Source organism: Corvus kubaryi, unplaced genomic scaffold (assembly GCF_017639235.1).
Source record: "Corvus kubaryi isolate FWS band 111438036 unplaced genomic scaffold, C.kubaryi_AGA036_p1.0 split1-37296, whole genome shotgun sequence".
Classification (NCBI taxonomy): domain Eukaryota; kingdom Metazoa; phylum Chordata; class Aves; order Passeriformes; family Corvidae; genus Corvus; species Corvus kubaryi.
The window spans coordinates 4369929-4382933 of record NW_024582075.1 but is presented as its reverse complement, the minus strand read 5'-3'; the positions used below and the strand labels follow the sequence as shown (position 1 = coordinate 4382933).

The following is a 13005-nucleotide window of genomic DNA, read 5'->3' as shown; positions in this document are numbered from 1 at the left end:
CAGTCATATAACCTTGATCACTCAGTACATAAGAGATCTTACATGAAAAACTGCTGTATGCACAGCCATTCTCAAAAAAATCTTGAGAACAAACTGTATCAAACATCATGCAGCTAAACACCATCTTCAGACTAAAGATGTGCAGTAAAACATGAGTGAAATGAGGACACCACATCCAAAATCATGTCATACACTGAAAACACCAAAAACTAGTAAATGGCATGTGCTCTGCTGAAGGTCAAAACAAACTCCAAACCATGCAGTGAAGAGCTGTGAGGCATTAAATCACACAGTACAGAAAGGACTCTTGGAAGAAATCAGTTTGATCCAGTTTTGGTGGGACATTAATACACCATGTGTGTGCTATAAACAAAATATAAAATATTGACATTTCTCTCTGCGAGAAAGACACTTGAACATAAGTTTGTGGGTTTTTTTCAATTTATGATATTTATATGAGAAAGCTAAAGTGCTGGCTAGCCTCTGCATTAGCAGTATTACTGTGTAGTTTCGCTTGGAGCCCTTTCTTCTTTGAGGTTTCCCATTAAGAGCTCTTAACTTGCTAGGGTTATTAGCTGTGTTACCAAACACGGTTCAAGGGAAAGATATCTTTGTCTGCTTAAACATCATATACTGATTTTTGCAATTGGAACATGTTAACTCAAACCTTTTTTTTTTAAGGTTAGGCCCTCAATGCAATTATATTTTAGCTCTACATCGTATCCATCTAATTGATATACACACATATATAAACAATTTGCATGTGGAATTATTCCATGGGAAGATACAGAACAAGGACTCCGAGACTCCTGTACTCGGTTTTTTTCAATTTTACTAAGTAATGTTCATCATCTACTTTATTAATAAAGAAAGGTATGAGTGAATCAAGATGTATAGCTAGAACTTCACCACCATCTATAATCTGCGTACTTAAAAAATGTTGATGAATGTGACTATTGGTAGCCATTTAGAGCCTACCAGTTTAGAGCCAGTTAGACGATTGCATGGAGGGAATGCAGGAGAACTGTTAAACAAAAGTTCCTAGATTGCTCCCAAAGTTGGAAGGGGGACCATGTTTTTCTTCCCAAAGTTTAATTCTTCTCATTGCACATACAAGGGATCAAATCTCACCTGAAATTTCACCTGTGTTCCTAGCAAGTATCCCAAGGACTGATCCCTGGCACAGGGGCCAGCTTGCAAAGAACAGATTACATCAACATTATTTACATTCTAAACTCCGTAACCCACTGATTACATCCAAATTGCCCACCAGAAACAATACCGTGCCAGCTCCTGCAGTGAGCACAGGCCAAAATCTGTGCCAGCAACTGTTCTAACAACTAACTGTACAGATGACTGAGCTACAGCATCCCAGAAAATTTCCTGGCACTATCGAGTCTAGTGACACAGATGTACTGTGACAGGCTTAACATTAAGCCTTTAACATACTTATGTTGGTCTCAGTCAAAAGTATGATTCAACCTTTCTTAACCACCTATTTTAGTATGAAATAATCTCTAAATGAGCTTTTGTCTCTCTAATTCTGACTAAAAGATGCATCTGACATCTCAAAGTGTTATGGCTATTAAAGCAGGAGCAAAGTGAGGATTTTAATAATATTTAGCCTTGGAAGCATATTAAATATGGTACTAGCAAAGCTGAAGCATGGTCTCTGCAAATGAGAAACGTATTGTACATGTTTTCTTGTCAAGTGTTTTTCTTCTCTTAATGATCCAATACAAAACAAGGTTGAAAACACCTCATTTTCTAATGCACACTGAATTTTATACAAGGTTGTAATAGTCACACTCCTCATGAGAAAACCCAGAGCTAAAGGCATTTCTCCCCCTCCCCCTTTTTTTTTTCCTCAGCCCCAAGATACAGATGTTGTAGCATCATAGTGCCTTGAATAACCTTTGTACAACATCCCAGAAGAGTAACTGAGACTTCAGGGTGGTCAAGAACAACGTAACCCAAAAAGTTGTGCAAACAGGCAGAATTTGATCTGCAAAATAAGCATGAGCAGCAACAATCAGTAAAAAGAAGCTGCTTTGGATTTGGAAGGAGTTTGAAGAATGCATGTGTGGATTTCCAACCCCTCCCACCGTGAATTTACTGCGTTATCCGTACATTCAAGATTAAGTTGTGGGGAAAATTAACACAGACACATCTTCTGTTAAAGTCTTAGCAGTAGTTTTCTGAGAAGTCTTGGAAATGATGACATTTTCTCAGTATGCACATAGGTGGCACGACTGTGTATTTTATCATTTCACTCTTGAGGTAACTTTAGTTTCATTTAGCTCCTTCAGGTTTCCATGTGCATTTAAGATTAGTTCAAGCTACAAATTATAGTTCTATCATTAATGCTAGTCTCTAAACCATTGTAATAATTCATAAAAGAAATGCCTCACAGTTTAAAGGGTTTGCATCTGGTGATTATTAACCTGAAACACAGTAACTGAATTTTGCATAGCATTATTTTTTAATATCAGGATGTTGTAAAGTACTAGGTCTTTCATAAAAATAGTGTAATAACTTCCCTTTCCAATATTTCTTAGTCTTTAAAAATTAGTTTACTGAATTTTTTCAATTTGCCTTTTCTGTTAATTCAATTACATTAAATCAAGTGAATTAAATTACATTACAGTTCAGTCCAGTATAGTATATCAGTATAGTACCATCTTGATGGAACACAATCTCTGAGTAAATATAGACTTTTTTTTGTTTTGTACAACTCTCACTAATCTGTCCAGGAGTCAGTCCTTACTTTCATATCCTATTTCTCCCACTTTAGCATTTGAAGTCACTTAAACGGTAACAGTCACCACTTTTGCTCAAGGGATATGAAATGCAGAGAACGCAGCTCATGTTCTACCTGGGCTTCTGATGTTTCTAATTTACTGGAAATACCTCTTTTTTAAAAGAGATAAGCATTTCAGTATCATCTGTGATTTTAGAAGCTGTAACTGTCCCTTTTAAAAATACGAGATTTAACATACCTTTTGCAAATTCCACAAGCAATGTACTGGGAATCACTTATTTGTTCACTTGACACATTATCTACATGACATGTTTGCAGTCTAGTTTGTTACTTAAGAATATGAACAAGGAAAATTTTCTGCCACTTCAAGTCACACCTCAACTCCAGACAGAAAGAGTCCATGGTCCTTAAAGAGCTACCAGAGGTAAGTACTGACTAGGTCCCTGATGCAAGGTACAAAACTACAGGGAAAAGTGGCAAAAAGGAGGACTCTCTCTGTAAAGAAGGTACAGAAGTTACATGGGGGAATTAGCAGAACCAGAACTGGCAGTCATTAAAAGAAACAGAATAAAGGCAGCCACTTAGGAGCACTGAGGAAACACAAAAAAAGGGCTGGATCAGGTTAGAGTACTCACTGTATACTGGTAAACTAGGGGTCAAGAAAAAATTTCTTGGAGTTGGAGAAAAATTAGGAGCAGAAGAATGCTGAAGTGAATGGTAATATTAAGTATTGTTCAGGGAACAAGCTGAATCTTAAATGGATGTGATAAAGAAAGAAATCCAGACCATTACTATGGGTTTTACATTATTGGATTATCACGTTTTGAGGAATCAAGGCAAACGATTTTTTTATTCAACTTCAGAGGATAAAAATTATTTATAGATTCAGTATAAATTACAACCTTCTGTAATTAGCTGTCAGGATACAGCAACCTACAGTTCTTCTTCAAGATCTTGATGTATTTTTATTTTTCAAAACCAAAACACATCTCCCCCAATACATACAAACATACACACACACATCAACCTTCTTGCATCACTTCTGAAGAGCACATCTGCAGTTTATCAGTAGTTTCATTTGTTAAGATCAAGTGAGGTGAAAGGCACCAAGAGAACATTATTTAAAGAGAACCAGACTAGTAGCTTATCTTAGGTAAACATACTGTCACATGGGAGAACAAACTACTCATATTTGTAAGGCCAGGAAGTAGATATACTACAAAAAAGATTGAAAAAAAGCCCTAGATAAAACTAGGCAAATACCTTTGTCCTTGTGTACCCTCTAGTGGCTATCCAGGGTGTGCTGGCCTCACAGTAACTAAGCAAGCAATTTCCCAGCAAGACAGAATCAAGAGTGCTTCCCTCTGCAACAGCTTTCTTAAATAGATGGAGACTCATGAGATCAGGGTTCTGAGCAGGCAAAAGTATGGATTACTTGAAGTTTTAAGTTTACAACCAATTCTGCCCTATTAGTTTAATGCAGTGAATCCAAGTTTTCCACTTAAAAAGCGCCAAGATACATCAAGCTATTCACATAGCGAGCATTCAGGGCATGTGCCTGTGTAACTGTGACATACATGCAAGCTGCATGCAGACTGCAGCAACATCAGTAAGTTAAGCTCAGTATTACTCTTTTAGAAGTCCTCTGAGGTGGAAAAAAATCCAATACACAGCTTGCAGAAACTATGTAAAAACCACTTACGTATGAATTGGCAGTTCAAGACTATTGTACAAACACACGTTAAACTAGAACTGGGTGTTTTGTCTGTACGTGCTGAAGAACTGGATTACATCAGGGACAAAAACTGTCATCCAGTGCAAGAACATTCTGCAAGCAAACAACTAACATTTAATTTGGTTCAGCTTAAACAAACATGTACAGCAGACATTTCAAATAAACCCACTAAAAATCCCCACCCCTCATATCCAAACTCTCCAATAAATAAAAGCAAAGGTCAGTACCCAAGTCAAGATACCAGGTCCTCTCCATAATGGAAAAAACCCCAAGTCAATCCTCATTGCTATGACTTAGCAAAGAATATAAACTGCATTCTACTTTGTTAGTGAACCACACAGCTGGTGAACACAAAAGTTAAGCAGTCAAAAAGAGTATAGAGTAAGTTTTAAGCACCTCATATCTATTTCTTCATGAATGGTAGATGGAACAGCTAGTTGCATCATTCAACTGAAGATGCAAGTCATTACACAGCGTCAGAAGAAACACCTTGAAAACTGCTGAAGTGTTCAGCCTTCAACAAATCACTACATTTGTGCAGGAGGGAAGTATTTTGAGGCCTCTCATGATGCTGTGCCATTATAAATGAGGTACTTACATGACCACAATTATGAAGCCAAAGGGTGGAGAAATTAAGACAATATGCCAATTCCTATATATTACAAGAAAAAAATAAAAATACTGTCTTGAAATGTTATGAGATAATGCATATTCAAGATGAAGGCTTCACAAAGAACAGGATGCACACAACAGATGTACAACATGTCAGAAGTAAATGGAATTCCAGGCTACATGCACAACAGACATTACTTTTAATAAAAAGGTCTCTTATCATCAGTACAGCATATACAGAGCTGTCCAGTCAGTCCTCCAGACAAGTGAAATAGTTTCCCTTCAGATACAGCAATTAAGAAGTCAGCAGCAAGAGTACTGGCAGATGCAGGTGTTTTTTCTGCACCCCAAATGTACATCAGGAAAAAGCCATGTGAACAGATAGCCTAGGCAGCTCTTTGCTTTTGCTATTCACCTGCATCATATGCTCAAAGGCAGCAACGCAAACATCCCTCTTTCTGTGTGTTTACAGCTTAAATTAGTCCTTTCTCCATTTTTGAAGAGAACACCTGAACAACTGTGTTGTCAGTCATTCATCCCCATGCCTGAGTTTTGCAATAATGCAGTACAAGCTTGCCATCACTTCCAAAACACTGCAAGGAAAACAAAACCAAGAACTGTTGCAATTATTCATGGCTAACATACACACGAAGCAAAACAAACAAAATCCCTCCCATCAGATACATGTGTAATGAAATATTGTCACGAGAAAGCTCTCTGTTACAATGAGGCATGACAACATGCTGCACATGAAGGAATGCATTTCCAGAGACCGCATGAAGTCACATCTCTTTGGATCATATTTATAGAGATCTGTGAATATCAAGTACACTACACTAAATGCAAGCTATTACTGCTAGGGGCAGTAACAGATTTCAAGTGCTAGAGGTGTACTGACAAATCCTGTGAAATACATTTGAAAAGGATATTTAAGATGAAAGTTACCTCATAGAGGGTCCCCACTTCTTGGTCTGGAGATGGAGCAAAAGACTGGTTTACATATATGAACTGTAAGAAAATTAGAGAGAAGAGATGGAGATCTCACAAGAGATCTCACTGGGAGCACAGAAGAATCATTCTACAGTCAAAAGCTCTGTTATAATCTTTAAGCATATAACAGAATACCACCAGTTACTATCTTCACTTCAGCATGGACGGGAACATGACCATGAGGAGCCACCTGGCCAGCCAGACCAAGCCAAAGTAAGCATGCTGACTTCCTTTTCCTGCAAGCTGACCCCTTACTGTCCCATACAGCACCACAAAGGGAACTCACTGGTTTAGCTCTTGCTCCTATTTCAACCCATACCACTCACACTATTCCAGATTTGCTCAATTAGAATGGCCATGACAGAAATTAGAAACATTTCTTCTTTTTTCATGTCATCCTTCTCACTTCCTGCTCCAAATGCATTTACACACATAGGAGCCACTCCACAATGTCAGAGAGGCCTTGGGATCTGCAGTGTAAGGTAGCAGTGGGTATTGGGACATCCTGTGCTATTTCCAAATAAAAGATATAAAATTCCTAGGGCTTTGTTCTTGAAGCACAGCCATAGGCTTAAGCCACACAGGAAGACTACATGCTTTTTTTTTTTATCCTGAGACAATGAGATGATAGTTACTGAAGCAAACTGTTGAGAATGCCCCTAGTTAATATCTTACCTATCACTCTTCTTTGAGATATTAAACCACAGAAAAGTAAACCCCTCATGATTTCCAGGTGGATGAAAAGGCCAGTGCATTTATGCCTACACACTTAAAGTCCTCCAAACTGAGAACAGAATGATTTCAGCTACACTTTAGTTAACTACTTTAATAAGTCTAGCTTTAACTGTAATCTTAAATAAAAACTTTGAACTGTATGGATGTTAAGAGCTCACAGCAGAACAACATAATCAGTGCAACTGTATTTCCAGCTCTTTCAGTGTTATCATGAGGGCACTTTGGCTAGTCACTTCTACAGGAAGGAACTCATAAATAATACCGGCAATATGCTGCCCAAGGACAAACACTTCCCAGCTACCCATTTTAAATGCAAAATCAGTCCAATGACAGTAACGAAACTGTTGTAGATGTAAGTTCTGAAGGAAACAGGCACTCAGATTCAGAAAGCTGATCCCACTCTGGACTGTTTCTCAAATACTCCATCTCTACACCCAACTCCTCCCGGGTCCACGGTATCTAGGAATGTTTCCCTGGGATGCTCCACTGCCCAGTGTGCACACAGCTCTGCCTGGCAGCATCACACACCAAGAAATACAGACACTGACAAACGTCAGTGCCGAGCACACCCAGACCGCGCTGCTACACCTTTCCCCAGTATTACACCCTGGGGTCTACTTAGAGTAGTTCTCTCGGTGCTGCTACTCCAAGTTTCCCACAGGAAGCTGTAGCCTGGATTCCCAGCGTCTTCGCAGGGTATGACAGCGCGGGCCCTGCGCGCGCAGCTCCCGCCCGGTGCCCGCCCGTACCAGCTGTTCTGAGGCCATCAGCTTGAGGAACTTCTTGATGAAGTCCACGAGGCCCTGGATGGTCCGGGTCCGCTCCACCGCCCACTTCTTGGTCCTCATGATGGGGGTGTCGCCCACGGCCTTCAGCAGCACATCAACTGCGGGGAGCGGCGCGTCACAGCGGGCCCGCCGCTCACTGGCCCACACCGCCCACCCCCGCGGCCCATTGGCCGCCGCGCCTGCCCGCCGCCGCGCCCGCCCGCCCCGGCTGAGGCCTCTCGCCCCATTACTTTTCTTTTTCGCGTCGCCTACGGGCTCCTCGGTGCCCGGCGACCCGGCTGAGGGCGGCCCCGGTTCGGCGGGCCCCGCAGCGGCCCCGCCCTCCGGGACCTCCTCCCCGCCGTCGCTCCGGCCCCCGCTCTGCGCCGCGGCGGGCGGCGGCTGCTGCTGCTCCTCCGGCTCCGCCATGATGCCGCTGCTGCGCGGGCGGCGGGAAGTGACGCCACGCAAGCGGCGGCCTTCGCCCCGCGAGGCGTTTTGTCCCTCGCGGGACGCCGCCTTCCCGTCACGTGACACGCTGGCAGCATCACGTGCGGCGCGAGCCGTCCCGCCGGCAGCGGCCGCGCCCCGCCGGTCACGTGGTGCGCGCGCCCCGCCGCCGCCGCTCCGAGAGCGGGACGGGGTGGTGAGAGCGAGGAAGAGGAAGGAAGGAGAAGAGGAAGAGCAAGGGAGGGGGACACAGCACAGTTCGTCCGGCCGCTGCCGCGGGCCCCCGCCGCCGCCCCACCATGATCAAAGCCATCCTCATCTTCAACAACCACGGCAAGCCGCGGCTCTCCAAGTTCTACCAGCGCTATGTACGGGCGGGCCGGGGCTCGGCGGGGCGGTCGTGGGCCGGGCGATGGGCCGGGCGACGCCTGGGCGGCGGGGTTGTAGGCGAGGCTCTCCGGCCCGGCCCGGCCCGGCCCTGCCCTGCCGGCTGCGCTGGGCCCAGGGCAGCGCCGTGGGGAAAGGGACGGTGCTGAGACCGTGTACATGAGGCTTCGAAGGAATGCGGTGTTGTTTTTACTGGGGCTTGCCTTTTAGTAGCTCCGAAGATGAAGGAGGGAGGGGGTCTCGTGCAGCGGTAGACTTGGCTCTCCGAGCTGTTGTGTGGATAAGCTCTGCTGTCCGGCGTGGTGCTGCGTGTCTCCGTGCTATGGCAGAGCTATGAGAACGGGGGACGTGAGTTCTTAAGCAGAAGCTTTTTTTTTTTTTTAAGGTGCTATAAAATTACAGTTGACATGAAAATGTAATTAACTAGAAAAGAGCATCTCCCTTTTACATGGGAGAAGGCGAGTAGCAAAGCAGCTCTGAAAATGCAGTACGAACGCTCAATCTGAATGGAAAGAAAGTGCAGTAGAAACTCGTGATTTAGTTCAAGGATAAGAGATTTTAAGGTAATGTTTTGAGCGTACTGTATTTCCTAGCAAATATGCTGAGGTCTGCTTGGGCATTAAAATACCAGAAAACAGATTTCTTAAAGTTACGTGAACCAATTACTCTTTTTCCAGCAGGGCAGTTACTTACTGGGATTTGTGGCCCCTTTCTTGCAGTTCTGGCTATTACAGAAGTCACAGCTTGTTGAAAGGGATGTGTCTTACTTGTGCACCTCAGAGCAGAAACGATGACTGTGACGCTTCAGTTTGCACGGTCAGGCTTTGAATTAAAGGAGTGTAACTGACACAGGTCATTCTTATGTGTGACTGAAGGAGAAGGGGAAGGAGAGGAACAAATGGCCAGAGGATACCAGATTTTTCTTGTAAAGCCATTCTGATCTACTAATTTTTTAACTGGACCTAAAACAAATTCTCAATGCTTACAGTAGGGTAACATGTTTGTATAAACAGAATGCTTGAAGTTTTGAAATTGTGAATAGCAAATGAAACTAAGAAACTTTGTGGTGCGCAGAAATAAGTGCAGTCGTCTAGATTGTATTTTTATGTGTGATTTCAATAACACAGATTTGTTTGTGGACCTTTTGAAGCTTATGCATTCTTTAGGGTCAATTGAACCAGTACTGGAGGCAAATCTCAGCTTTTTTCTACAAGGGGAAGCATCTGCTTTCTAGAGAGATTAATTTGGTCAGATCTGTGAAAGAGGTATTTCTTTCTTTCATAATACTTAAACTTATAAAATGAGTCTAACTTTTTAAGCTGATATATATGAGAATGGAAACTGCATAAAATGAAGTTAATAATATTTTGCATTTAGGTAGAAAAATAATAATTTATGGCAACTAAATAGGAAGATACATATGTCATCGTTTTGTCTTTCAGAATATAGACCCGTGGCCATCATTTCAAAGTTAAAAATCAAGTTTCTAAAGAGTCAGAAGAATTCAGTCTCGGAAGTGATGTTTCTGATCTGCTAAGAGTTAAGGTCATAGCTTAGGAGAACCTGTTGCTCATAGTGTGTTTTAAGCTATTTCTGGAAGTGTTACTTATTGTGGGATTTGTAGCTTCCCTGCTCCCTTCAAGCTTTTGGGATTTTGTTTTACTCTCTGTTTATGGATAAAAGTAGTTTCAAAGCGTGCCTGTAGCTGTTCAGGCTATGTTGGAGATATAAAAAATTCAGGCTACTTGAGAACACTTGTGATTTACTTAAAAAAACTACTTTTGGATTAATTTTTTACAGAAGTTTCTTAAAAACAATCATTTTCCCACATTTCTCAGTTATACCTTTTTTTGCAACTTGTAAATAATGGCTTTTTGTGTTGAAATGACACAAACAATGTATGTCTTGTTAACTGGCAGATTTAAGGCTTCAGAAGTATATAGTTTGAGAGTGCTGATATACTTCGTGTTTTATTATCTCTGTGCTGTGCATTGTCAACCCTTTTTAGCAGAGTGTATTTTCTTTCACAGAGTGAAGATACACAGCAACAAATTATCAGAGAAACTTTCCATTTAGTATCGAAACGTGATGAAAATGTCTGTAATTTTCTAGAAGGAGGACTGTAAGTATCAAGTTTGAAATAAGTGCCCAATACTGACTTTCAAGTATTATTACTGCTGATTGCAGTATAACTTTTCACAGTTGTAATGTAAATGCCAGGTCACTTGAGATTTGTTGATACACAGGAAACAATACCATGTTGCACCAAGTGTACATATTCTTTACTAACTGAAGCATAGATACATGTACCAAAATGTCTTAGGCAATAAAACTATTATTTTCCTAGTGCTGTAATGGCCACTGTACCATATCTAGTGCCATGATTGTTTCAGATACAAAGATGGGGAGGAAACAGGCAGATGTTGTTTTGCTATAATCAAGCTAAAGATCTCTAGTCTCATTTTAAGAGGCATTGGCATTTGCCATACCCATTGAATCACAGAATATTCTGAGGGGACCCACAAGGTCTCTTAAGTGAACAGCCCATACAGGAATCCACAGCCCCGTCTTGGTGTTTTTAGCACCATGCTCTGACCAACTGAGCTAAATCTTCAGAAAACGAAAATATTTTGGAGCTGTTGCTTTGGCTTGATCTCCTAAAATTTGAGCAGACAGCCTTTGATAGTAGGATTCCTCAGCCTTTTTATCAGGATTTGGGCTTGCTGTATAAACTAGGAAGAAAAAAGTAGGTTTTAAATGTGCTAACTAGTACAGTTTCAACCAAGACACTTTATCAATAAAGAAAAGCAGGGTAGGAGGAAAGTGAGAGTTATGTGTTCTGTCTCTATAAGACAGACACAAAATAATCCTTTTGGAATCATCTTCATTGTTTCTGAAAGTCAACATCCTTTAGCTGAAGAAGCTCTGAAATGGAGATGTGTTTTATTTTGGAGTTTTTATTAGCCATCAAGAGTAAATAGTTAAAAAGCCACCTTCTAGGAGAAGGGGTCATTATTGATGGAGTAAGCTCATGATCTCCAGCCTATGACATAGAGATTGTCATGGTCTGTTAAATATTATATTTATGGGAATTTCCGGTTACTGAAAGTTAATCTGCTAACATGTAGATTTTCTGTGTGCAGAGTCAGAGTCAAATGCTTAGTCTGTACCATGTCAGCTAGGATGTCTTTTTTCTTGATCAAAATGATTCCTGATCTTTTTTATTACTGCTTTTAAAATTTGAATTACTCTTTTCCAACTCCTCAACTGGTGGTTCTATCATTAGGTTCTTGGAGATTATGTTAAGTTGGAAACCTTCTGTCTTGAATTCTAAGGTGAAAGACAGAAGACATTTGGAGCTTTTTTAAAAATCACAGCTGCTTAACAAAAATAAACTGAGACAGAGAACACAATTCTGGCATTCCTCCTACTGCTCAGTTCCAGGGTTACCATTTCAATTTTTTTTTCAGTATATTTTTTTTCAGGACAGGGATCACTTTAGAGTTTGCAGTTTACCCAAAGGCCTCAACAGTTTATGTGTAGAACTATGTGTATTTCAAGCATGAAGCGTTTGAAAGAACTGGGTAAATAAACCACAAAAGAAGAAACTTTAATTGCCATTTCTTTCCACTTTCCTATTTGTTTGTCACAGTGTTGTCTGATATGTAAACGTAGTTCCTGCTCTTCAGAAACAAGGGGTTCTCTTTCCCTACCCCCATCCCTGGTCAAGCATTAATGCAGAGCAAAGTACTTAAGCAAGGGTGACCTAGAAGATTTTTTTTTTTTTTTTTTTTTTTAAATCTGTGTAAAATCTGTGTATTCTCTCCCTGTGATAAAGATAGAAACTCAAGGGATGAGTTGTGGTACACCAAACAGGTGATTCAGTTCTGGTCCAGAATTAAGGAAAAATTATGATAGTCATGGCCATGTAGGTTCAGCCTAAAATATATTTTCCTTTCTGTATGAGTGGGCCTCTTACAGTTCAAAGCAAATGTCAGTGGTCTGATGTAGATCTCATGATTTATGTGCCTTTTTTTGGAAGGCCATAGCAGAAGAGTGGAAGAATATACCTCTGTAGACCTCTTGTTATTCAGTGCCATGATGATTAGTCAGTCCAGAAAAACGTAATTGCTTCTGTGACTGTAACATTGCATCATAAACTGTTACTTGAAGTATGGTTCTACTTCTCAAGATATCAAACGTTTTGTAGCGCAAGTGTTACATGTTCTTGGTTGTTAAATGGATCATAAACCGTTTTTTTGCAATCCAAATACCAGTCTTGATTGCAGTTTTCTTTTTCTCTCAGTGCTCTTATGAGAAGGTCAGGGAAGGGTTCTTAGGCATACACTGTTAATCTGTAAAGCAGATTAATCCCTGTGCAGTGCCTGCCTGCTAGTGTGGAATGGAAGTACACTTAAAACCTGTCTTTTTATGATCTGTTCAAATTGATTTTAATAAAAAGGTGCACACGTTGATGTCATTTTTATCCATATGGGTAACAATAACTGTGCTTGTGTGGTAAATGTAAGTTGGTCTGTCTTGTTACTTAGTCTTCCATTGGAATTATA

General features: G+C 41.0%; 2 protein-coding genes across 4 annotated transcripts in view; one reads left to right on the top strand and one right to left on the bottom strand.

Moving 5' to 3' along the window:
• Window positions 1-5285: 5285 nt before the first annotated feature.
• On the bottom strand, window positions 5286-8083 carry ATG12 (autophagy related 12). Its single transcript, XM_042013136.1, has 4 exons — window positions 7852-8083; window positions 7583-7719; window positions 6054-6116; window positions 5286-5701 (listed from the first exon to the last, which is right to left on the bottom strand). The coding sequence occupies exons 1-4, from the start codon at window positions 8027-8029 to the stop codon at window positions 5642-5644; spliced, it is 438 nt and encodes a 145-aa protein (XP_041869070.1). The 5' UTR covers window positions 8030-8083; the 3' UTR covers window positions 5286-5641.
• Window positions 8084-8187: 104 nt separating this feature from the next.
• Window positions 8188-13005, top strand: part of AP3S1 (adaptor related protein complex 3 subunit sigma 1) — a 28907-nt gene continuing 24089 nt past the window's right edge. For 2 of the 3 annotated variants that reach the window (XM_042013133.1, XM_042013135.1), the window contains exons 1-2: window positions 8188-8418; window positions 10468-10559. In XM_042013133.1, the coding sequence (XP_041869067.1) occupies window positions 8350-8418; window positions 10468-10559 (161 nt within the window). In that variant the 5' untranslated portion in view covers window positions 8188-8349. Of the gene's footprint in view, window positions 8419-8647; window positions 8786-10467; window positions 10560-13005 lie in introns of all 3 variants that reach the window. The other variant, XM_042013134.1, reaches the window with a different exon arrangement.